Source organism: Uloborus diversus, chromosome 6 (genome assembly GCF_026930045.1).
Source record: "Uloborus diversus isolate 005 chromosome 6, Udiv.v.3.1, whole genome shotgun sequence".
NCBI lineage: Eukaryota > Metazoa > Arthropoda > Arachnida > Araneae > Uloboridae > Uloborus > Uloborus diversus.
The window spans coordinates 93397792-93425515 of record NC_072736.1 but is presented as its reverse complement, the minus strand read 5'-3'; the positions used below and the strand labels follow the sequence as shown (position 1 = coordinate 93425515).

Here is a 27724-nt window from a genome sequence, read left to right as displayed (position 1 = left end):
AAATGTGGATATTTGTTTCTCCCGAGGAGAAGGTTTTCGTAGTATCGAATTCGAAATCGCATATCGCAAATATTGTTCTATTATTTTTCTGATCCATTGAGAAGAAGACATCCACTTTACTTAAGAAGAAGATAACAACAGCCGGCGGAAATATAAGTCGTCAATGTAAACAGAACAGCGCACATTCTTTATTCTGCGGTTCTTTTAACTTTCGAAGGCAGTATACCTCAACTTTTTTCTGGAAACAATTAAATCGTTTATAATGCATCCGTGTAAATACATCATAGTAAGTTGCTTTCTTTTAGCTTTGAAAGGGTATGCGTATTTTTAATTGACTAACTTTGATTTCTTCTTATTTTTTAACAGGTTTTTTTTTTATTTTTAAACTAGATTGCAATTTAAGTAAATTCTTTTAGATATTATTGTTAAGTATTCCTTTTCTTATTTTCATTGTAAAATATTCCTTTTATTATTTTTATTTTACAATATTTTATAAAATTCTATATTTTAATTGGAAATTGAAATATTTTGAGAGATCCTTTTTAGTACCTTAACCCGTAACAGAGGAGGTGAAAAGTAGGACGTACCAGGGGACGTGAGGTCTCAGAGACCGCTCTATTTACAATTTTTTAAAAAATCATGTAATTAAGTTATATTCCTGTAATTTTTCTCAGATGTTTTTTGAACTTTTATTAGCATGGGGAAAAATATTTTTGAATTTTGAATCGAAATGTACCTTTTCCGCGGAAATTTTGCTAGAGTTTAAGATTTTTTGAGAAACTCATATGCTACAGTAAATAACTAACTTCTCGTAATAAAAACCAATCTTTTATTTATTAATGACTTCATTTTAATTTTTTAATATGTACAGAACATTTTAGTACCAGAAATTTGATATCATGTTATGGGAAAATTTTGCCAGCCTTTTAACTATTAGTATTTTGCGTCGTATTTCGAGGAATAATTCAGTTTTCATTGTCCTTAGAACATCATTGCGTAACGTTTGTCAACATTTCAAACAACTCTCAACCTCATCTAGAATATTTTGCATCTCTTCCGCATAACGCAGATAAGATAAACGAACCTCTATCTGCAGTTCTAATGCTAAGAGCCATGTCTATTACTGACGAAAATTGTAACACTGAAAGGGAGGTGCCGATCTCACAGACTTCTACTAAGGAATGTAATAAAATTTAAATCAGATGCACTTGCCTAAAGGTACTGATAAGCAAATGGGGCGTTCAAGGTCACAAAAAAAAAAGCTGTTGGGGGGGGGGGGGAGAACCATTTAATCTGAATGAAAAGAAAATAGGGTTGATCGGATTAACTTTTGAGCAGTCTGTGAGACCACACCTCTTCTGTTAAGGGTTAAGGCACATTATTTTGTTAATCGTTCAACAACTTTTGAGACAAGCTATTTCTTCAGTTATTTCTATGGTTTTCAATTCACTAAATCACCCAAATGATAACGTGAGAACTGAGATCAACCAAATTAATGCAGAAATTAAACTAGCCTATTCTCAGCTCAAAAGGCATAGATGGAATGAGATTTGTAGTAATATTGATGCAAGGACGCCGGACACAAAACTTTGAAAACTTCTTAAGGGCAGTAACAAGGAACAACCCCAGCACGTAAGCTGCAACACAATTAAAGACAGCAATGGACAAATGTTTACAGATGATAAATCTGCCGCGAATGGCCTTGCTGCTCACTACCAACAAATTAGCAGACTAAACTTCACAATCGATGACAAACATGTTTTGCTTAAAGCAAGAAACATTGTTCATGGATGCCGTAGCTTGGACCATGGAGACCCAACATTGACTACTCAGTTTAACAACCAAGAACTTTTGCTCGCTTTGTCCCTTCTTGACCTTAGCAAATCACCGGGCCCAGACGGAATTCACGGTCATATGATTGAAAATCTTGGAGGCATTGGAAAACAAAAATTACTAGACCTTTTCAACTTTTCTTGGAGAAATGGACGATTACCTCAAGAGTGGAAAAGGGCCACTATCATACCAATAAAGAAGCCAAATAATAATACCTGTTCTTCTGGTGATTACAGACCTATAGCATTAACATATACCATCAGCAAAATCGTGGAGAAAATGGTCTTGATCAGATTCCAATACTTCTTGAGCAAAAATAATTTACTCTCTAGAGAACAATTTGGTTTTCGGAGAGGCCACAGCACGATTGATCAAGTACTGTATTTTGCCCAAACCATCAGAGATGCCCAAAACTCTAGGCCAATCCACCACAGTGTTGCAGCTCTGCTGGACCTAACGAAGGCTTTTGATAGAGTTTGGAAGGATAAACTTATATTAAAACTGTACGATGTCTTTAACATCCGGGGAAACACTTTAGCTTGGATTTCTGATTACCTTAAACAGAGAACAATTAGAGTTAAGTTCAATAGAGCCCTCTCCGATACTTTTAGCCTAGGCCAGGGTGTTCCCCAGGGAATCGTTCTCAGCCCAACCCTCTTCGTTCTGTTTATGGCTGGAATTGAAAAAACCGTTTCCCCGAGAACTCTTGTTGGAATGTTTGCAGACGATATTGCTATCTGGAGCTCAGGCAGAGCAATCGATGAAATTGAATCAGAACTCAATAGTACCTTGGACGCCATCTCAAAATTTGCAGATGAATATAAAATGAACTTCAATCCAGTTAAATCAATAACCACTTTCTTTACCACCAATAAAAAGCTTTATAACTATCAACCTTCTTTGATGCTCAAAAACCAGAAATTCACCTACGAGAAACACCCAAAATACCTGGGCTTCATCCTTGATCCAGAATTTTTATGTAATAAACATATTGATTTCATAGTCCAGAAAGCCAGGAAGCGCCTTAACATTTTGAAACACATTGCTGGTCGAAACTGGGGAGCAGATGCAAAAACTCTTAAGACTTCCTACCAGGCTCTTATTAGGCCAATCTTAGAATATGGATATCCCATTTACTGTTGTGCATCTGAAACCAACTTGAATAAACTGGAAAAGGTTCAGTTGAGTGCTGCTCGCATTATTACTGGAATGAAACGCAGCTGTCCTTCCGAAATCGTCCTCTTTGAGGCAGACCTACAGCTTCTTTCCATGAGACGCCAGGTCAGTTTAGTCAAATACTTCAATAAACTTTCTAGTATAGGTCATGGAAACAAAACTGCTTGCTACCTAAACAGTTGGACAAACAATAAAAGACTAAAGAGAAACAGCACCTTTTCACTGATAAAATCACAACAACTAATTGCATCAAATGTGGAACCTCACTATATTCATTGTAACTTAAATACTTGTACAGACCTCTCCAATGTTGAGTTTTGTGATGGTCTCCTTACCACCCTCAATAAGAAAGAATGTGTTCCTGAACTTCTTAGACAACTGGCCCTGGAAGTCATCAATAAAATCTCTCCAAATGATATTACAATATATTCAGATGGCAGCAAAATGAATATTCAGGCAGGTAGTGGAACTTAATTAAAACTCCTCAAGAGAAGTTCTTCCTAAAGCAACGAAATCCAGATTTTTGTTCAGTTTTCCGAAGCGAATTAATAAATTGCCATTCACATAGGACTGGAGAAAATTATGTGCGAAAACAACTTCGGTGATCTTTGGATACTTTCTGACAGTAAAAGTTCAATTCAACACCTCAGAAACTGGTCCCTCATAGAAGACAAAACTAGCCTATCAATCTTACATAAAGCAAAGCTCATAGCCCTTCAGCATAAGGTCCACTTTCAATGGATCCCTTCCCATGTTGATATCTACGGTAACGAGCTGGCCGATACTCTTGCCAAAGAGAGTCTTGCCCATCCAACACCTTTCACCTCGGAGCTCACCTATCTAGAACTGTTCTCCAAGCAAAAAGCCAATAATAAAGAAAAATGGTTAATACCTCCATCGCACAATTGGTACAAAGGCAAAAGGCCAGGACAATCTTTTGCCCTTCCCTGTGACAGGCAGACTAACACCCTTCTGTCTCGCCTCGCCAGTGGACATCTGAAAAGTCTCACTTTCTCTGGAAGCGCCAAGAGGTTCCCCATCTGCCCTAAATGCCAACAAGACCAGGCATCACCACAGCATATCTTGAGCTGCCTGGGATTGGATTGGAACAACATATTCGACAGTCCACTGCTAGTGTCAGATTTCATAAGGGTCAATGGCTTCATCGATTTGGTCTGACTCTGTCAGACCAAAGGGAGATTAAAAACAACAACAACAAAATTTAAATTAGGGATGCACCAGATATCCGGTATCCGGCCTATCCGACTGATTTTTTAACTATCCGGAACTATGAGGTATCCGATCCGGCAAGCCACTCTGAATCCGGATATCCGACAGTTTTTTGCAGGATATCCGGGAAGTTATCCAGTAAAAATGTGAGAGATATCCGGGGTTGATGTGGGGTTATCCGGTACCAAATGAGGGTTTAATTTTGAATTTACTTTTGCAAAAATTCCAGTTAAAGCTTTCACTGTTTCATAAACTTTTTGATGATGCTTTCTCTTTTAATTGCTGCTTCAAAAACAATCATTCCTCTTCAAACCTAGCTTCTGGCATTCCCCCGCGTCCCCCCCCTCTCCTTCGCAAATCTGCTGACGGTATGTTGCCAATAATTTCTACCTCTTAATTGATTATTTAAGCGTAAGTTTATTAATTTGTTTTTAAAAAGTGAACGCGTTGAGAATGACTCTTAATACTGTATTTAAGATGTTAATTTGCATCTTTTAAGAGAGTGAATCTTTGTTTTCTGGAATTAAAGTAAAATTTTCAGTTGATTATTTTAGCATAAGTTTATTAATTTGTTAATTGGGTTGCCCACCTGGGGGGGGGGGGGGGGGTTAGGGGTATTTTCTCTTTTTTCCGGGGAACTTTTTATTTGGGGGGTATTTATGTTTTTAGGGGATGGGCCATTGCTCTTAGGGGGGGGGCACCCCTGTATTTAAGATGCTAATTTGCATTTTTAGAGAAAATGTACTTTTATTTCTGGAATTAAAGTAAAATTTTCAGTTGATTATTTAAGTTTATTTATTTATTTTTTGAGTCAAACTGGCCCTGTTTTAATATTTTCTTTTTTAACTTGTATGTTAGAAAAATTTTACACGTGTATTATCTGCAATAAAAATGATTTCAAAGCAAAGTTTTAGTTTTTGTTATTTCTAAATTGGAAATAAGAAAATGTATTACTTTATGATGAAATTTAAAAAAATTTCTCCACGTCATGCAAATCTAATAACAAATACGACGCATTATACAACCTTTAAGATTTCAACTATGAATAATTAAAAGTTTAAACCATGTGTACATTACATACAGAATTAATTTTTGCCGAAAGTTTGTCTCTTTCAAAAAAATCTGTCGAAATAAAACAATATTTTAATGTTTCATTTTATATATAGCACAATTCCAAATTTAAAATATAGAGGCTCTAAAAAAGTACATTTGAATGTACTTAGCATGTTTTTAAAGAAATGATATGTGGAACAAGTTTGATTTATTGTTTTGAAACGGCGTTGTAGAAAAATATACGAACATGCAATGCAATCAAAATGCCGGATATCTGTCGGATATCCGAATCCGGCAGGTAGGGGGGCATCGGATATCCGGTATCCGGCAAAATCACCATCCGGTGCATCCCTAATTTAAATTAAATACAAATACAAAAGTGACGACCAGCAACAGGCTCTGGGCCCAGCTAGATTGGTCCTAGTCAATTTACAATTCCCAGGGAAGATCAATGGCCCTCTTAAAACTATCTACTCCCTTGCTCATTACCACCTCTTCCGGTAAGCTGTTCCAAGGTTCCACACCCTGCAAAAATAATATTTTTTCCTAATATCCATGTTAGTCTGAGATTTAAATAGCTTAAAACAATGACCCCTTGCCCTGTTTTCGGTGCTAAACCTCAGCCCCGTAACATCTTTCATTTTAATAAATTTAAACAACTGAATCATGTCCCCTCGGTCTTTTCTTTGCTCAAGACTACATTTTTTGCCTTCTAAGCCTGGAATCATAATCTAAGTGAGAAAGTCCATTTATTAGCCTTGTAGTCCGCCTTTGATACCTTTCCAATACATTAATATTTTTCTTAAGATAAGGAGACCAAAACTGAACAGCATACTCCAAATGAGGTCTTACCAAACTTCTATATAAGGTCAGAAGAACTTCCTTAGATTTGTTTGAAATAGATCTATTGATAAACCCAAGCATCTTAATATTCTTAAATATTAAATTGTTATTTAACTATTTAATGCTGCCATATGAAGGCAGACAGTATCAGGGTTTAAACTGGGTTCAAAAGTTCTGTAGCGTAAAAGCTAAAATTGTGGGAAAAGTTTTAACAATATGCTAAAATGTTACGTATTTTCATATCTTTCTAAATGCCTCAGTGTGTTTTATCTCCAGTTGAAAATAAAATTCTTATTTCATCTATGACGTCTTTAAAGAAATGAGTACCAGCTATTTTTTTAACGTAGAATAAAAAAAAAGAAGCCATATGTTTGGTTTTTTAGAATGTTGCATTCCCCTCCTCCTAATCACGTAGTTATTGATGGGACATAATGCGGGAAGACTAAGTATTGTTGAACTTAATAGTAATTTAAAAATCTTGGTTTAAGATTTAAAAAAGATTAAGTTGATTGATGCCATTCTGCTTCCTCTCTTGGATCATATATTGTTTCTTTTTTAAAAATTTATTTAATTTTTGGTTGAGTCAAAAAGCAAAAAATGCTTTGCTTTATTTTTGCAATTGAGATCTAGTGTTTTCGCATTTTGCGAAAAATGCAACCGTAGTGGAAACCCTGGGCAGTATATTTGTGCTGTGATAAATTCCCTGTTTTGTACTAATGTAAAAATAGGCTTGCCAGATTTCTGAAACCGAGACACCAGAATGCCCCCCTCCCTTCCCCGAGTCTCAAGTATTCAAAAGAAACACATACCTATGGCTACAAATTTTTAGCCTGACCAGGGGGAAAAAATGACACAAGCAGATAGAATTGAACATTTTATTTCTTACATGCAAAAATTTATAAACCAAAGGCCGTAGCTGGGTTTCTATGTTAAATCTGCCCTAGCGGATTTTTCAGCTCACAATTGGAGGATCATTTTGGTGTCAAATAAAAATAATTTAGCCAAATTTTCAGCTCTTTATCTAAACCCACCTTTGAGTTTTTCAAAAAAAAAAAAAAAACCTGTTTTTTTTAATTAAAACCTTTTTTAATAGTAAAATTCAAAATTAATGAATGGTAATTTTTTCCCTCATTCTTAGGATTAAAGTACATGAAAAATTATTATAGTAATAATTTTTCAAGATTATTACTCTAATGAAATTACTTATTATGAAAAATTATTAGAGTAATAATTTTTTAACGAAAAGCCAATTATTGGTAACGGGAATAAGATTTAAATATTTTTTTTTCAATGCCTTTCTGAAAATTGGAATTTTTTTCAAATATTTTAAAGTGGTGGAGCAATATGAAAAAAATTAAAAAGTGATTTTTTTTCATCATTTTGCATTTAAACAAATTTAAACATTTTTGATGGCCAAAAAAATTTATTTGAACTATGTCAGTAAAAAATCTTTTGCTAAGTGAAAAAAATTAAAAAAAAAAAGAAAACTTTGAAAATACTATCTTACCAGAAAAAAAAACACCATAAAAAACTAAGACATATCCTTCATGAATGTAGGACATGTAATGTAATTAAAAATGATTAAAGAGTATTTAAATAAATATTATTCAATCCCCTAAATTGTACATAGAGACGATTATATAATTTGTTCACGTTATTTTGAATAATCTTCCCATCTCGATCCAATAAAGACAAAAATTTCAAATATTAAAGTAACTTTTTTGCACCATTTAACATATTTTTTTAAAAATAACTGACACTAAATATAATAATTTTCAAAAATTTATGATTTCTTAAGTAAAAAAGGTTAGTCTTTGTCACTGTCTTCATTCACAAAAACACTTACTTTTTCATCAACGAACAGACTACTTAATATTTCGGCAGGCTTTACTATTTTTGCCAAATACCGAGCATGAGGCAAAAAATATATGATCAGGGGTGATTGTGTACTGAATTTCCGGTATTTTCGAACGTATTTCCGGTATTTTTATGTCTGAAAATACCAGAATTATGTTTTTTTTGTTATGCTTTTATCTTCCTACCTCCGAAATTTTTAAAAATTATATAATACTCATCAAATATACCTGCAACAGCCTTAAGATGGACACCTATCCCTTAAGATGGACAAATAAATGTCAAGATAATTTGTATAATACCAGCTCAAAAGTAACTTCGTAACCCATTAAAAATTTAATCACATGTACACACAATAGTTTGACTCAGAACTATTTAATACTATAGCAAAGGTGCACTTAAGTAATAAGGGTCAAAGATTAACCCCCCCCCCCCCCGATCTCGCTTTGAAACTTTCAGGTATTTTTTGATGAACTCACAATCACCCCTGTATGATCACAGCTATGTGTGAGCAATCACAGTGCGCCTACCATTAGCAGTCACAACAATATCTTGTAATCCCAGTAATGTCATTTTGGCAATCAAAAATATTTAAATTTGTTTAAATGCAAAAGGATAAAAAAAAAAAAACTTTTTAATTTTTTTAGTATTGTTCCACCACTTCAAATAATTTGAAAAAATTCCTAATTGCAGAGGAGTATAAAAGACGTTTTCTGACAAAATTTGGTGAGTGACACTTTTCAGAAAAGCATTGGAAAAAATATTAACATTTTATTTCCGTCGCCAAAAATCAGCTTTTCGTTTAAAAATTATGACTATAATAATTTTTCATGTATTTTATTCCTAAGAATAAGGGGAAAAATTACCATTCATTAATTTTGAATTTTATTATGAAAAAAAATAAAATCGAATGAGAAGGTTTTTTTTGAAGAACTCGAAGGTTTATTGAGATCAAGACCTGAAAATTTGGCTAGATTATTTTTATTCGATACCAAAATGATCCCCCAAGTGCAAGCCAAAAAAAAGCCACAAGGGCAGATTTAACATAGAAACCCGGCTATAGCCTTTATCTTTTACCAGGAGGTGAAGTAAACCGGCCGAGACGCCGGGATTTTGCCTGAAAACCGGGACTGTCCGGTCAAACTGGGATGTCTGGCAAGCCTATGTAGAAGTAGTACCTGGGTAGCAAAATGTAATGAAACAGCTATGCGGCAAATATGTTTAATGCTTGTTGAATAGATCCAATCTGCTGTGGGAATTTTTAAGGACAATTAAATAAACATGCATGCATGATTTAAAAGAGCTTTTGTGTCAAGGGACCCTTTAGAGAGTGACACCCAAAGAGTATTTAAGAGTTTTTTGAAAATAATAAATATTAAAATCTCAATATTCCAAATTAAATTTACTTTAGCAAGAGTTAAAAAGATGTGTATCACACATCAGCAGAAAAAAAAATCGTCTTTCCTTTTTTCTTATTTTTAAAAATTTATTCTTCATTGCATTCGATAAAAACACTGCCATCCAATGGCGGTAGAATATTTGAAACCAATTTTTTATAACTATGCTTGATTTTATTATTATTATTTTAGATGCTTTCGAAGCATTTAGAATTGGGAGGAGTGTAAACAAATGTTTTTATGATGTGAGGGGAACCTTTTTGCTTTTGTTTAAGCAGTTAAGTTTTATTCTTGTTGCCCTTGCATTCAATAGAAATTTTAAGATACAAGGTTTGGAACTACCTTTTCCCAAATTTTCAGGGTTTTCAAACATTTGAAAATAAAATGTATTATCTCAAGAGCTTGTTTAGCTAATGGGTTTGTCCAGCCCTGACCCCACCATTCATGTACAATACTGTAGCTAATTTTGTAATTTCTGTAAAAAAAAAAAAAAACCTTATGTCTTTTTCAGTATTTTTTTCTTGTGTGAAAGGTTGCAAGTACGATTTACTTAAATTTATTTTTCTGCTTTAGGTTTCAGAGGAAGAAGAAGGTTATCCTTTAGATGCTTTTTGCATTCCTAGTCATTATGAAGCATATCTTGAAAGAGTTCTGGTACCATGCGGACTAATTATGGACAGGTTCAGAAATAATTTCAGTTTCACTTGCCTTTAAAATTCAAATTCATTTAATATTCTACCACAAAAAAAAAAAAAAGAAAAAAAAAAAAGAAAAAAAAAAATTTGCAATTTCAAATTCATGTATAAGTAGTAGTGATGCAACGAATAGTGGTTTGGCTGAATACCGAATATTCGGCTGCCAAATAGCTTACTTTTGTGTAAAAACACAAAACACCAATAGCTAACACACCAATAGCTTACTTTTGTGTTTTTACTTTTTGTGTAAAAACAAAGCACAGGTTGCATTTAAAGTGTAATTTTGTGTGGTTAATAGTTCAATATACATTAATAATAATTTTTAAAATGATTTGGAAAAGTTTTTTCAAAAAATTATAACATTAGTTTCAAATTTACAACTATTCGGCCGAAAAATTACTAAAAAGAAGCCTTAGCAACAGTTCATAAGCATGAACGTCCTATTTTTAAGCTTTAAAATAGCATTTTTTCTAGTAGAGTCATTCAGTTTTGCAAATTAATTAAGAAAAAAATAAATAAAATAAATAACTGAAATATTTTAGTGCGAAATTGCACCATATAATTTTCTGTCGCATAGACTTTTAGCAAAATTAGATGCAACAATATGTAGCATACCTTACAATGCAAAATTTATAGCGAGTTTACCATAAACCAAAGTCATCTGCAATTTTTGAATTTTCCTTTATAGAATTGAAAGACTTTCAAGAGATATTGCTCAAGATTATGTCAATCAACCCTTCACTGCCCTATGTGTTCTAAAAGGAGGCTACAAGTTTTGTGCTGATTTATTAGACAAAATAAAGCAGAATGTAAGAAACTCTGAAAATCCAACTGGTGTAATATCTGTCGATTTCATCCGTTTGAAAAGTTATGTGGTATGTTTGAGTATCTTTTCTTCTTCATTTCCGTTTGAATTAAATCATCTTTTTTCCTCATTTTGTTGAGTTTATCTATAAACAAAAATTTCCACATATTGGACGTAACTTAAAAAATTTTATGGGAGGAAAGAAATAATTCTTTTAATAGTATTTCAAATAATTTGTTGTTGAGAACAACAGCAAGCAAGTCTAGTGCTGTAAATTTAGGTTGTATTATTTAGAAACTTCTTGATCGCTTGTAAATTAAAGTTGCATAGCTTAGAAGTTTCTACAAATTGATGCAAACTAATGTACGATAAAATTAATTTCTTAATAATTATAGAACTTGAACATTTTATAATAATTATTGTGTAGCCAAGCAATGAAATCCACATTAATGTTTTGTCTTGCAACTAAAAGTGTTCATTTTGCAACATTTCTTAAAATTCTCAAAATTATGCACTACCTCTTCCAGGGGTTGATTACACAAATTGGGTGTTCTTTGCAGTTCCTTCACAAAGTTCTATATCGCAAAGGTGATCACTTCACAAAATTTTAGATCTTAAAATTAGTCCTTTCACAAAATTTCATTTGTCACAGTTCCTTTCTTAACTTTTAAGCTTAATACATTTGTTTGACAGCAAACATTAATAAAAACTCCCGCTTCCAGGTCATTTCCAGTAAAATATTTTAGGCCAAAGGAATTTCAGAGTAGATTTGTGATAGCTAAACATGCTGTGTTTACCTTGACATTAAATAATAATAATAGTTATTAAATCGAAGGTTCAAATAAAACTTTCACTTATAAATATCACTATGAATAATATTGATTCATTACAGCACAAAAACCAGTTCTATATACACAATATTACAAACAGCTGTTGTACACAATACAGTAGAATACCTTTATAACGTCGACCTATTTACTGCAATTCTCTATAAACCGCACAACTTTTCAGATGTAAACAATAAGTTTTGCAGTTGCGCAAAGCCCTTTATTCCAACTTGAAAGCATAAAAATTCTCAGGCAAATTAAATTTTGAAACAATCTTTCATCTTTCCATCTTAATTAAAAGCTTTTAAATTAAAATTAGTATTCACAGACAGAAAAAAAAGTATGCCAGATTGCTCTAGAAAATGCAGCTCATATACAAACCATGGAGTATATCACTTTATTTTGATTGTGAAACATTTATTTGTGAATGATAATGTGTATATTATGTTGCTTAATTAATGCTTTAATACTCATTGCAATTAAAACTTATTCTGAAGTGTAAACATGTAGATATATTCTGAACATATGTAGAAAATTTGGGAAATTATCTGTATAACGCAAAAGCTCAGGTCCCAAGATGTGCATTATAAAGGTCTTCTACTATATAACAAAACAGCTGTTACAACGGCTGTTAAGTGCAAAACATTTTTAGCAGTACAGTCGAATCCCGACTTACGCGAGGGATGCGTTCCAAGACTCCTCGCATAAGTTGAAATTTCGTGTTGTGGAAAAATACATGCATACAAATTTTTTAAAGCATACCAAATACTTTTAGGCACTCATAAACACCCCTCAAAGTGCTCTAAAGCATTCCTTAATCATTACAGTTTCTTCCATAAAGAACTGAACTTTTACTGTATTTAAAAAATAAAAAACTTATTCAACATGAAATACTTAAGATACACAAAATGAATGACCAATGGGAATAAATATATAAAATAAAACAACATGGTACGCACTGCATGCAGTAAAATTAAAATGATGCACAAAATAGTACTGTAAGTAGATACAATAGCAATATTTACGAGTTAAAAAATGAGGATACTAGTGATGATTTATGCTGAAAGATCAGATCGTTATTTTTATCTAATACATTTTTAAATACGCTTCACCTTTTATTTAAAATGTTTGAATTTGTGGCTGCATCTCCTCTATAGCGCGCGTAGCTTCCATTTTCATAATTTTTACTTTGCTAGACTGCTCTGCAAGCTTCAATATTGAAACTAAGTTCTAAACTTTTACGGACATCTTTTTGTTTTGACTTTTAATTGTACATATGGAAGATTCACTCATACTTATTGTCGCGCTACCTTCGACGTATTTTAATTGTTCAAGCATATCAAGAATCTTAGCCTTTTTTAATTTTTTTCATCAGAAACTTTCTTTTTCTTCACATTTTCAAACTTTAGATGAAGGTGACCCTAAGGTGCCATTATGGTTATTTGATGCACAAGACTAGTTTTCCGTGGAAACTTTGACTGTCAGTGATGCTCAAAGGGACGTAATAACATTCACGAAATCAATATTTAGTAGCCAATAACGAAGCTGATACTTCCTTCTAAAGAAATTCATGTTGTGGGCGAAATTAGCTCTAAAATTCGTTACTCGTGAAAAATTCGCGTTATAGCCATTTCTCGTAAGTCGGATCGCGTTGTAGCGGGAGTCTGTATACCGAACTGTATACCGAATGTGAATATGCTTACTGGGTATGCTACACATAGTTAAACGTCATTAATAATAGGAGATTATTTTTTGGCTAAATGAGGTAGAGTTATGTGAAAGAGATAATTGTCTTGAATGAATAAAAGCATTTACATAATTTTTTAAACATTTTTTAAACATTTAATACTATTTAAATACCCTAAATTAAATTTCTTGATTACACTTTCTTTGGTCATTCACTTTTATAACTGTTAAGAAATGATTTTCTCAATCAGTTCATACCAATATAATTGGGGGGAAAGTTAAATATAGAATGAAAGGGGATTGTACTATTTTCTTCATTTTTCATTCTTAAAAATAAATAAATAAAAATAAAACTACGGTGAAAGTAAAACTACGTCATGCAACCATTTTTTAAGGCAAACAAACTATACATGTACAAATAATGATTTCATTGAAAAAAAAAAGTCTTTATAGGGCTTAAAAGTGAGAAAGAAAAATCATGACTTTTGTTGGATTTCAATCGCCATACAAACTCTGAATTCACCGTTTCCTGCACTATTCTTATGATAGAGCTTTTGCTGCAGTTAAAGTCTTCAACTAAGGGCCAGATTATATGTCATAATATGTGAGTATTTAGTGTTAAGTTAAAAGGGTAAGCTAAAATCGGAGTTTTCAATTTCTGTTTGGAAATTTTATCCAGAGATATTGGTTGTCAAGGGGCCACCTTGTTGATCCCCCAAATTTGAGCCTCATTTTTTATACTTATTTGTTTAACCATACACACTGTAACTATTTCGATTAAAGCGCATGAAATTCTTAAACTCATCAAGGTGAGTGTTTAATAAGTGCCATGTTGCGAAACTCTGGGTAGCAATCTGAAACTCGGCATATTTATAAAGTTTAAAATGGGTGTTTGTTCCGTTTCTTCCTTATTTCAGGCCCTATGCTGTGCTTACTTTTAATTATGCAGTAAAACTATGTAAATAATAGTTAGATCCCCCCTTTTTTTTTCTTTCCCTTCTGGTGTTTTCTTCAAGTTAGCATCGGTTGCTGATGGATAATTCTTTGAACCATCAGCATCGATGTGTCGTCCTGGCCAATGCATCGATCGATACCTACTATTTTCCTTGTTGACTGCAGAAGTGAAAAGTTTCAAAATTTTTGTGGCACCAAACTGTTGAATATTTTGTGATTCATGACTTTTTTTTATGTCTTTTTTTATTAATTCCTCAAGTATAAAATTTGTGTTATTAAATTGATTGCCTAATTTATGCTATTTTGGAATTGAAGTTACAAAATGCAAAATTTTAATACAAGTTTGGTAAAAGCAATTACTCAACTTAATTAAATTATGCAAAATACATGAAGGTCACATTTTTAAGGTTTTGACTGTTGTATTTCTTAATCTCTCTTTTTAAAACTAGTGTCTTACTGCACTTTTAACTAAAATTTTATGTGTATTTTAATTATTTTTAGAATGAAGAATCCACTGGAAAGCTTAAAGTTATGGGAATCGACAATCTCTCAACATTAGCAGGAAGGGTAATTATACAACACTGTTCTTTTTAAAGTTTGCATATGTGATTTTTACAACAATTAACAATAACAAATTTGTAATTATTAAAGTGTCCCAATAATGGGGGCAAAATGTTCGTAAACAGATGTACAAAGTAAAACAGATAATTATTTTCCGAAAATTTTGATATTTCTACATTTTTTGTAATTTCTAGTTTTGGTTCCTTAATTGGAAAATAAAATAAATTTCCCATAAGGGGGGGGGTTGCCCCCCCTCCCCCGAATCGCTGCCACTGATGTTCTGCAAAGCAAAATGTGCTGTAGAATGCAATTTTGTGTACTATTTTCAGTTTAAAGTATAAAACATAAATGCTCAGTAAATAATTTAAATGTAATACTGAAGCATATCTCTTTTTCATTTAAATTCTACAATACTTGCAATTTTCACATTTAAAGATTAACTTTTATTTTATATGAATTAATATCTTCCTGAATAAATCCATATGTAACAACAGAAATTTTTACTGCTTTAGAGAAAAGCAAATTTCGCAAGCCCTTGGGTTTCATATGAAAAATGAAAATTTTCAAATAAAATTTTAAATGAGTATATATTTGTAATGAAATATTTCAGTTTTTTACTATTTTTCATGTATATTTTCAGAATCTATTAATTGTTGAAGATATCATTGATACTGGTTTTACTATGTCAAATTTGCTAGTATTACTTAAAGAGTTCAAACCAAAATCTGTGCGAGTTGTAAGGTAAGTTTTGTTAAATTATTCCTTTTTACTTGATATGAATCTATATTGTTCAAATGTCGTAAAAATGTATTAGACTGCTTATTTATACAAAAATGCTACATCTTTTAAACCTGAAAGATAATTTCTTCCTCTTTTTAAATATGTAGATAATGGAATGGAGAAATTAACAGCTTTTTCGTGACCAGCAAAATAATTAAGAACATTTTAATTAAAAAAAAATGCAAAATAATCTCACATAAAAAATATTTCTAGTATTTTTCAGTTAGAACTGGGGGAGGGGGATGGGTGAAGTTGTGGGACAAGTCCCATACAATCTGCTATTTCTTGCTGTGATACTGTTAATACATGAAGCAAAGGGATGTAAATGCCTTTGGCATTTACAACCCTTTCCAAACTTGTTTCCACGAGAAAAAAGTTGGGAAATGCTGATCAAGAAGAAAGTACTGCTCCCAAGAGTTGCTCGACAATAGGGCTCAGAGCATTAAAAGTTGAGAAATATAAATGCAATTTTGTTTTCTAGGAGTAATTTAATGTTTTCATTTTTGTTTGGTTTAATTGATTTATGACTTCTCCTGTTCCCTTTTCAGTTTGTTTGTCAAAAGGAGTCCCAATAGCAATGGTTATAAACCAGATTGTAAGTAGACTTTTTCTTTTCCTAAAAGAAATCATGTGCTTAGATGTTCTGTTCTAGTTTATGTACAAGTTGATAAATTTGTTCCTTTCCTTGTTTCAGAAAAGAATTTTTTTTTAAATTTATATAAATAAATAATGAGATTTGCTCATGCAGCATAAACAAATCATTCGGATGTCCCAAATACTAGAGTTGTGTCCTCAGTGATGGTCCCAAAATTGTTTGGAAATTTGAGTTTAAAAACTTTTGGATGGCCTTAGAACCAAAAAAAGTCCCAACCCTCCCCGCTGCGCAATGTAAGGCAAAACAACTTGAGGATGAACGGGGATTTCTGAATGTAGCATTTTATGGAGATATTCTGAAGCCTTACAGAACAGGATACACACAATGACACGAAACTTAACCATAACCTGCTCATCCTCAGAATGTTTTTCAACACAAATAGGACAATATTTTAAAGAATTTTGTGTGTTATTAAAACTTTTACATGATATAATTCCAAAGCTCCTAGACTTCTTCAAACTTTTTTCTTGCTACTTAGGGGGAGGAGGGGGGGGGGGCGATCTTGTACTTTCATTGTATAATGGTGGTGAAAGAACTGGAAATTAAAAAGTTTTAAAGCCTGGGAAAATAAAGACGAAAATAACATTAAAATTTGCCATTTTTTCTTAAAATAAAAATTTTGTTATTGTTTGTTTTCCAAATGTTGCAAGTGATCTTTTCTATTGAGTATTCATTTTTACAAGACAGCTACAGCAAGACAGCAACAAAAGCAAAGAACCATCTACAGAACAAGCAAAATAAATGAATAAGTAAACAAGAAAAGCAGCTGTAGCAGTAATCTATGAACATACAGCGTCACTGACTTTCTAGTAACTGCTCACAAGAGAGGGTGTGGTTAGTGCTTTGCAAAAGATGAGATTACAGAGCCTGCAGATAGGACTTGAAACTATTCAGAAGCAGCTCAGATCCTCCATAAGGCAGTCATGCGGAGTGACAGGATAAAAACAGCCACCATTTTATATCTGGAACATTTGAAGACTGAAGATACATTGATTTTCGTTTTAAGAGCAGCGTTCTTTTAAAACTCCTCTGCCAGAAAAACACATTAAGATCTTCAGATTTAGGCATTTTCATTTGTCTTTTTCTCCTAAGTTATGAGTTTCTTCTGAATAAAGTATTAAATGATTTGATTATTCCAACTATATATTTCCTGCATTGAAAATCAATGTTTAATTTGACTTTTTTGTTGCAGCATCTCTGTTTGAAATCCATTATCTTTTTGCATTCACCAAAGAAATTTACAATATTTCATTCAAGGCATTTCATAAATACCATCAGCAAATAAAAATAAATAATTCTTTGTTTTCATAAAATATGAAAATTTATAACATTTTCTGCCTTTTATTGAGAATAAAGAAATATATGAAAATATTAAAAGAAGCTTGTTTGCTTGTAAACAACAGATTAAGAATAAGATCAAAGGTTAAAATCCATTTTACAGTTTTTTTGAGCATTTTATGTAATTTCACGTATTTTCTGTATGGACAGGATCAAAAGTTCAAATCAATTTTGCAGCTTTTTGTGTATTTTGTGTGCATAGTTTTAATGAAGTTAAAGATATGCATTAAAAATATACTGACATTTGTATTTAAGTAAAATTTCTGTTTTGTCACAAGTCCTTCTAACAGTTTCATTTTATTTTCAAATGACATTTATCAAAACAACTAAGCTTTAAGTTGCTAGTTTTTTTAAAAAAAAATCCCACATAAGTTTTGAAATTATATGATTTAAAATGATTGTTGCTGTTAAAAAAAATTGGTCCCTGGATTTACTTTTATTGATTATTTTGTTTAAAAAACAATCACATCAAAGAAAATTGTTTGTTCAAAAATGAAGTACTCATTTTTTTCTCTAAAAGCGTTCCTTTTATTTTGAATGTTTACAGATATTGGATTTGAAGTTCCAAACAAATTCATAGTTGGATATGCCCTTGACTACAATGAATATTTCCGAGATCTGAATGTAAGTTGACTTTTTTTTACTGTAATAGAAATTCATTTTGAATATTTTGAAAGCATTCACAGATACATTTGAGTTACTATGTTTAGTTGCCACACTGCCAGGAAATTTAGCTACATGAATCAATTAAATTTATTAATTTCTGTAAACATTCTATTTTTCTGTTTCATGATGTAAATTTAAATCAAATCATATGCAAGTTTCATGGTTCCTTTTTCTATTCTGCTAATAAACCACCGCTTTGCTGAATGAAATAAAATAAGCATTTTGTGCAAAAATATCAATGAAAAATGCTGAATAGTGTGCATAAATGAATTGAAGTTGGAACATTTGGAGAATATATTAGAACTACAACAGATGGAAAAGCTTATTATAACACTTATAAAATGTTTCGTTCATAAACTGCAGTTAAAAGAATCACATAATTTAGAAAGACATGAAACTGTAATTTGAATATATGAGTAAGTTCAAAACAAAATCCTGGAGAAGTGTTTATCTTCAACGGATTAGCTCTTTTTTTTTTGTATATATAAATATATATTTATATATATGAGGTGTATCTTTAATGTTATTTCTTTTTTCTCTCTTTTAGCATGTTTGTATTATAAATGAGAAAGGCAAAGTTAAATATGGAAAAAAATGAAGCTGAAATATTTTTTAGTGGGAAGATATGAATCTCAGTTTGCAACTGTGATGTTTTATGAATGTAAGAAAGTGTTATTTATATATTGACTACACTGTGCCCTATACATGGAAGAAAAATTTGTATCCTACGTTTTTTTGTGTGAAATGTATGCATTTTTTTAAAAAGCATATCTGCCTCGTAAAAAGTCTCATATGCAAAATATATTAGATTTGTTTTATAAAGAGGAATCTCTTTTATGCATTTTATTTGTGATTTTACTTTGAGAGAAAAAACAATAACTTTATTCATATAGTAGTCTTTGCTTAATACAATTGTGCTTATTGTTACCAAAATCGCTCCTCTTGATTTTCTCGATTCATGTTCTCTTTACATGTTAAAATGTTAAAATTATCACTTTTTGTGATTATTACATCATTTTTGAACCTTATTAACTATAATAGAAACATTCAGTATGTATTCAGAAGAAACCTGTTCTTTTCTTGTTTCTGGGTTATTGTTTGAATTTCCACGAATTTTCTGTATTTATGCTCGGGAAATGAGAAATGCCCAAAAGAGTAGGGACTGACACATTTCCGAAATTTGAAGAAATACCCACACCTTCAGGTGGTTTATGTCAATGTTCCTTTTTAGAGACATATGTTAGGTAAGCAGAAATCAACACATAAACATAAAACAACACTGTGATCGTGGAATTATTACTACTTTTGAAACATATTATCAACATGAAAAGTTGCCATTAATAATGGAAGACAACCAAAAACTAACTGGCCAAGAAAACTGCCATGAATTTATAAATGAGTTTCTTAGGAGAATTTGTAGACAATCAAAAAATCATATGTAGGTAACTGATGATTAAAAAAATCTGTAATTTTTTAAATATTTTAAAAGGAAATATATTGTACAGTCGACTCCCGCTACAACGCAATTCGACTTGTGTGAAATGGCTGTAACGCGAATTTTTCACAAGTAATGAATTTTAGACTGAACGCGAATTTTTAGTTCACAACACGAAATTTTTTGGAAGGTAGTATCGGTTTTGTTATTGGCTACTAAATATTGATTTTGTGAATTTTATTACATATTTCTTTGAGCTTCACTGACAGCGTGATAGCGAAAGTTCCCACACCAAATTAGTCTAAAAGTTGAAATATAATGGCACCTTAGTGGTACCTTCATCTAAAGTTAATGAAAATGGGAATAAAAAAAAAGTTTCTGATAAAAAAGAAACGAACTAAGAGTCTCGATATGTTGCAACTACAAATTAAGCAAAAAAAAAAGGCGACGGTTAGGGGCAGCGCGGTAATAAGTATGAGTGAATCTTCCATAAGTACAATTAAAAGTCAAAACAAAAAGATATCCTTAAAATTTCAGAAGTTAGTTTCAATACTGAAGCTTGCACAGCAGTCTAGCGAAGTGAATATTAAAATGGAAGCTGCTCTTGTACTGTGGATTAAATAGATCAAGAGGAGGAGCTGTTGCCATTATTGAAACGTTATAAAAGCAACTGTATTTAAAAATGTATTCAATAAGAATAACGATCTTATCATGCTGCATAAATCATCATTATCTTCATTTTTTTAACTCATAAATGTTGCTACTGTATTTACTGTACAGCACTATTATAGTGCAGCAATTTTTTCTTTCATACTGTGCGTGCCGTGTTGTTTTATTTTATATCTTTTCCTCCCTTTGATCATTCATTTTATGCACCTTGTATTTCATGTTGAACAGTTTTTATTTTTTAAATACAGAAAAAGTTCATTTCTTTGTGTAGGAAACTCTAGTGTATAGTTGAGCAATGCTTTAAAGCAGTTTGGGGGTGTTTATAAGTGTCTAAAAGAATTTGGTATGCTTCTAAATAAAATCAAAGCATATGTTTTACCACAACGCGAAATTTCGACTTACACGAGGAGTCTTGGAACGCATCCCTCGCGTAAGTCGGGACTCGACTGTACAAAAATATAAGCTGATTTTTTAAAAATTTTATTTTGAAACTCAATATAAGGGGCGTTGGTTATTTTTTTTATTCTAATTTCCTGATTCACTTTTTGTTATCAAAATCATTGAGTCCCAGAGTTAAGCAGACATTAAGCAGAAACTACTGTACAGCATTTTTATTTCAAAGCCAAATTGTAAGCCACTACATTTATTTTTGTGTACTGATTAAGTAATGTTTTGAAATACAGTTGTAATACTTAAGTGTAAATCTATATTTTGTATTCTGCTAGAATTTTCAAGGAACTTAAGAGTGATTCCTCTTATACAGTCTGAGTAAAAACTTTAAGTCCAGTGCTTTTTTTTGAGAAATTGGACACACCTTAATCTTAGGATCAAAAAGTCATATGAGTGATAATTATTAACCTTAAATAGAAGTAAAAAAGACAAAAAAATTTAATTATAAGTGTTTCATTATCAGAAAATATTACAGATCAATATTTGAACCTGAGTAAAATCTTTAAGGCCAACATAGAAAAAAGCATATGAGGACAAATATTCAAATATTTATAAGCTTGTGTGGGAGCCATTCCTTCAAATTACTTCAAATATTCTTGTTTTCATGAATGAAACTAGTTTTTGACAAGGTTCAGGATGTATTTTTTACCATTCATCTTCTATGGTAGATTTCAGCTCTATTGATGAAGTAAAATGTCTCTCCTTTGCATAAACTCTTCTTGCTGAGTCACCAGATAAGTTCTCTATTCTGTTAAGATCTGGAGACTTAGTTGGTCATTTCAAAGTTTCAACATTGTTTACTTGGAGCCTATTTTTTGCACTGTTACTCGGACGGATAGATGCATTGTTTTTCTGATATTTTCAATTTTATCCAGCAATAAATTCAGCATTTGGTAAAAGATGACATGGGAGGACATTTTGATATGTTTGTGAGTTCATTTTACCTGAAACAAACTCAACTGAGCACACACTATTGTAAGCAAAGCACTCTCAAGTTCTGACAGAGCCTTCATCTCATTGGCGCTTGTAGAATATTTCTTTTTCTTTTCGTAAATCATGCCAAGAGTACTTCCGTCCGTTTGGTCCATCCAAACTCCACTTCTTTTCGTTAGAAAAAATTATTTGTATTCATTGGTTATCCCAGGTCATAATTTTCTAGCTAAAGTTGAAACGCTCTATATTGTGCATTTTCAATAAATGAGGTTTAAGCTATTTTGCAGCATTAATAAAATTTCCACACTTTCTAATTGTGTTGTATATCGTTTTTGACAAACACTTAAACCTATCGTCTGAATAAGTTTCCTGGTTGAGTACTTTTCAGGTAAAATAATAATTTCCAAACTCTTCTTCCATGACGCGAGGACAAAACTCTAAGTTTTCCCGGGTTTTCTTTTTACCCTAATGTACTTAAATCAAACAAAAATGTTGACTTCAGTCTTCGATCTTCCTATTCTTTCGCAATAGTACGCCTGCTTCTCCTTGTTGAAGAAAAAGCTTCAATCTGCCCTCTTTCTTGAACAGTTAACTTTTTATCTTACGATATCGTCACAAGTAGGACAAAAACTTTGATAAAAATAATCACAAAACTGCAAGTTGAAAGGTTTCCACAATCTTGTTAACTGAGGTGACATTTATTATAGTACAAGTACTTGCAGTTTTTTAAAAATACTAGTGGCCTTAAAGTTTTTACTCAAGCTGAAATGCTAACTTTGAGTAAACCACTGCTTTTCTGGTTATTGTATGCTTTACAAATCCTGTCTGTTGCGTTATTTCTTACTAATGAACATTAATAATTAATAATACAATAATATTAAAATCCCTTTAATTTCATTTTCCTTTTTTCAAAGAAAATTATACTGGCCTTAAAGTTTTTACTCAGACTGTATGTCGGTTTTTGGTTACTGCTCCAAAATCGAGGTGACGAACAAAAAATATCTTTGAAAAAAAGGGGAAGGGGGTAGAGGAGGGTATTTTCTTTAAAAGTAGAAAGATTTGCTATATAAAATCAGCCAAATGTTGCTGATTTTGACCTCAACTTCTCGAATTTCATCAAAATTTCATAATATATCGTCATAGTGTAATGTAGGAAAATACTTTTTCTTGATTTTTCATTTTAAGTATGCAGAGTTAATATGTGAATTAAAAGTCTACGTGATTAAATGATCAAAATATAGTAGTATTCGAATGATTCTCTCCAAATGAGCCAAATTCATTTGTTTATTATTGTTTTAAAAATAAATTTAACAGGCATGCATAATATGATGTTTGAAAGTTATTTTGGTAGTTTTTGAATTATAGATTTTTATAAATTTCTTAATACTGTAATTTAAACCAATCATTCATCACTCCCTCTTACTGTCCCCACACAAGATTTCAACTTTTAAAATTATTTTTTGCAATCTTTAAGTATAAATGTATTATTTATATTTTAATAATTTGATTTTATGTTCAAATAGGGACTATAATATCATTATTATAATTTATTATTAAAAATACTAACTTTAATATCATCATTGAATGTTGTTCCCACTTTCTTACTTTACTCCCTCACTGACCTATCAAAATTCCTTGCACTGCTACTCGAGGTCACCTAAAACTAGTTGATGGAATTAGAATGTTTTGGTTGCCATCACAACACCTTGCATATTAAAAACCTTATTAATTTCTTTTATATCTAATATATAGAAAAAGTATTGGTTTTGTGCAAATTTTTGAATCTTAATGAATTTGAAGGTTTTGGGGTGTGGAGTTCATTTGACCATTTTTGGAAAAAGTACGCTTGTGTGTGTGTGTGATCAGTTTTTTCCACTCTACAGCAATAACTACTGCATGAAATCAAACGAAATTTGGTACACATATGTGCCCATTAGTTTGTGGCGCGAATTCCTCCCAGGGGGGTGGAGCAATGGGGAACATTTCTTGAGTTATGCGTACCTGTTATTCCCCAGGAAGTAACTGGCGAAATCACAAAAATTGGTCCATATGTTGCCCCTAAAAGTAAAGCTGAAAACTGGGAAATTTGGTTAGTAGCCGGTAGACTCAGGTTTATTAGTGGCCACTTTTTAAAGTTAGTAGCCACTTTTTAAAACTGCAACTATGCTTCAAATTTTTATTGATAATGAAAAAAAGTATCATCAGAGTATCGCTCTTCGGTTTTAGAGCGTTAGTAAATCATTTCGCAAACCATAGGGACCTTTATGATGTTTTTCCTGTTGTAAGCAACATCTCAAGTAATGAAAATATTTTAGTACAAATATAATTTATTTATTGTATCGTTCAATAAAGCGTATAATTCATTGTTATGAAATGCGCATGTGCAGTATTTGCAGCCTTTTCCATTTCATCGATGTCACTGTCACGATGTCGTGCTTCTGTGAGAAAGCTTAATGTGGATATTTTACTAGGGATTGATACATTTCCTTAGATAATTTCCTAGTAGTCATTTTTCATTTGTAGTCATAGAATTTCATCTATAGGTTTTCACTTTTGTGTGCTTTTTGGTGAATTGCTTCCCCTACGTGTCCTGTTTTTTTTTCTTCCAAGTATTTTATTAGCAAGGTGTTTTTAAATTATATTTAAGTCTTATAATTTTTTTTTCTAAAGAAGACTTGATTCTTGAAATTTCATTCATAATATTGTTTTTATTTCAAATATAAAAGATTTCAGTATAACAGGGTGGCGACAGATCAGGGAAATGAGGGAAAAGTCAGGAAACTTGGAAAAATCAGGAAATAGCAGGGAATTTTGAAAAAATAACAAAAATTCAGGGTAAATTGATCTTATGAAGAAAAAAAAATTCCCTTGCAAAATGAAGTAATTTGATCCCCTACGAATTTTCTGCTAATTATTTGTTTTAAAAAAGTAAAATTAATGATGTGCGATTATATAGTGCCATATATTTATGCATCTTTTTTCCTCAAGGTCAAAGTATTCAATCTTAGGATGAGCTTCCTAAGATTGCTTCTGTATCTGTTAAGTTGTTTATTTTTCCTTGCTTGAATCTTCCTTCCACGCATTCTAAGCTATGTAAAATAAACATCCCTACAGGCAAAGAGGAAGCCGTCATTAAAGACTTTGCTCCCTTGCTTTTACCCATTGTATTGAAGTAATTAGCATACTGTTATCACAATTTCAAGAAAAAATCTTTCTTTTTTAAATTAATGCTGAAAAAATCTTAAATGTTATCACTTGGCATTTTTAATTTAATTGCTAAAATTGAAATTTGACTGAAAATCAAATGTTTTTTTTTGCTATGGTATTATTTGCTGTCACTTCAGATTACACAAAGGGTTTTTTAAAGACTTTAAAACTCTTTTATTTTAAAACCATATGCATATACATTTCAAAATTAATAATTGTTTTTGAATCGCAATGTTGTTTGTTACTAAAGTAATCTAAGATTTTTTTTCAACAACTGATGAAATCATTTGAAATTGAATTGTGTACATAAGTAAATGTTTTCATTATCTTTTTAATAGAAAATGCTGTATTCATTCATTAAAACCTAAGTTCTTCATTAGAGAATAGCTCGATATGACTGGCTGTTGAGAGATTTCAATTTGTTTTACATAAATATGTCTATTCTGCTGTGTGCAAGTAAAGGGCAGTAACTGCACATTTTTCATTTTTTTCTTCATTTTTGTCATGTATTGTACGTTATCTTTATTATAAATACTCTCTTATTTGGTTTCCGCTGAAAAAGAGGTGGGAAAAAACATCTAATTCGACCATTTTCCTGTTGTTAGTACTGAATCCACCACACATTTCTTCAAATATCTCGAAAACTAATTTCTACAGATACTGCCGTTTACCTGCACATGGCAGTATAATTTGCGTAAGTAAAACTATATTACTTCTATACTTTTAACTATGACTTGTTATTCTTGCAGCAACAATTATACTGCTTAAAAATTCAGTTTAAAATTATTTCCATTAAAATTTTTTAGTTTTATCAGGATTAGATATGCCTTTAAGAGTGGTTTTAATAATTTCTTAGAATTCTTATGTCAACTGGTCCCTGGAAGTAAAGTACTTGTTTTAGATTTCCTACAATATTTCTGCGTTGATAATTTAATGTATTTTTTTTTTTTAAAGGAACATCTTTTCAAAATATATTTTTAATTAACAGCTTAAACCAATTTAAACACTGCATTTTATTTAATTTGCTTTTCAGGTAGGGCAAAGGAAGGAAAACATTATCATTGGTAATGTAAGTCAGGGAAATTTGGTGAACTTAATCAGGGAAAAGCCAGGAAACTTTTTTCCAGTTCCTGTCGCCACCCTGTATAACTTAATAATAAATAGGTATATCCTGTGATAAACATTTTTAAGAGTCAAAAGAAACTTCTGATTTATTTTCCTATTTTGGTGCATTGAGTGATAATTTGTATCATATAATTATGAATTAAAATAAGCTGCATGCATTTTTTTGAGGCTTCATGTTGATTATTTTCATTTGTGGGTTTCAACATATACTTGGTTCTTAGTTATTTAGATAGAAACTTCAATGTTCTTTAAAGTAGACGTCTTCTTCTATTCCTTACAGTTGTAAAAATAAGTTGGAATCGAAAGAGCATTGGAAAGCAGGTTTCTGGAGGCATAAGTTATTTGGTCTCGTGTCCCCATTATCTAAATACGTGGTTTTAAAATCTGCCAAAATTTAAGAAATGTTGCCAAAATTAGCAAGTTTCAGTTAGTAATGGAAGAGGTCTTTCACAGGACTTGTAGATGAATGCAGATGGTGAAATTTCGTGATAAATTTCTTGCCAAGTCTTCAAATTTGACCTCTTTTCAAAAATTTCGGCAGAGTTTAAGACCCTATATCTTGATAACAGGTGGACGAGGACATTTAATTTTTGCATCAAAAATATGTCTCAAGATGCTCTTTCGATTGTTATCTATTTAACATTTTTTTGTTATACTATTTGTGTGTTTTTTTTAGTTTGCTGATATCAGGTGGATTCAGTAAAAGCCACTACGCCTCAAAGGTTTTTTATCCTTTAAACAACTTTTGGAATTGCCATGTATTTTTTGTCCAAAAAAAAAAAAAAGCTATAGTGTATTCATCGAGAAGTGAAAGGGGAAGTAAACAAAACAATGACACTTGGCGATAAGGTTGTTGCTTGGCGCTAGGATTATTGAAAACAGCACCAATCATATAAGCGATTTCATAAATGAAATTGCCAATCCAATGAAGAATTCATGAAAGTGATAAATGTTGGCACCAAACTAACATCAACCCTTTTGTTTACTTTTGCTATCACTTCTCCCTGAATCCACTGTTTGATGGGCTAAAATGAAGCCACATGCCTCAGAGGGTTGGGTATTTCTAATATTGTTTGTTGGAGTCTAATGTTGTTTCTGTAATGAAATTATTTGAGAGGAAGGAATAAAAATCGCTTTTATTCTGAATAAGAATTTATTCTTTATAACCATTTGACAGGTGTTTTCTCAGTTCAATGTGCCTTTAATGGCAATAAACTGATGCAAACAGAACAGGATTGGCTATTATCACAAAACTGCAATGGAATGACGAAAAAAAGTTCCATGTCTCCTAACGTTCTTCACTTAACCGATATGTCGGTGCAGACAGTTTTTGAATTGTCGAGTTTTTTTAAAAATGCAATATATATTTCACTCTTTTAAAATTGTTGTGCTATGGAACAGGAACGAACATTCATGAAAATGAATGTTCTAAACCTTGATGGTATGAAACCTTGATGTTCTAAATGTTCTTAAAATTATCATTCATCTCTTTTTAATACCATTTCATAATTTTTTTTTGCATATATTTTATGAGAATATCCATTTAACATAT

General features: G+C 31.6%; 1 protein-coding gene across 3 annotated transcripts; it reads left to right on the top strand.

The window, feature by feature from the left end:
- Positions 1 to 169: 169 nt before the first annotated feature.
- On the top strand, positions 170 to 27300 carry LOC129225289 (hypoxanthine-guanine phosphoribosyltransferase-like). 3 transcript variants are annotated; one of them, XR_008580731.1, is made up of 9 exons: positions 170 to 286; positions 9960 to 10066; positions 10770 to 10956; positions 14855 to 14920; positions 15555 to 15655; positions 16243 to 16289; positions 18235 to 18311; positions 18901 to 19014; positions 26081 to 27300. XR_008580731.1 is itself a non-coding variant. In XM_054859877.1 (8 exons), the coding sequence occupies exons 1-8, from the start codon at positions 263 to 265 to the stop codon at positions 18949 to 18951; spliced, it is 660 nt and encodes a 219-aa protein (XP_054715852.1). In that variant the 5' UTR covers positions 170 to 262; the 3' UTR covers positions 18952 to 19284. The 3 variants fall into 3 exon arrangements, 2 of the variants coding, with proteins under 2 accessions (XP_054715852.1, XP_054715853.1); XM_054859877.1 differs by lacking the exon at positions 26081 to 27300 and having other exon boundaries at positions 18901 to 19284; XM_054859878.1 differs by lacking the exons at positions 170 to 286; positions 26081 to 27300 and adding an exon at positions 572 to 641 and having other exon boundaries at positions 18901 to 19284.
- The last annotated feature ends 424 nt before the right edge of the window (positions 27301 to 27724 follow it).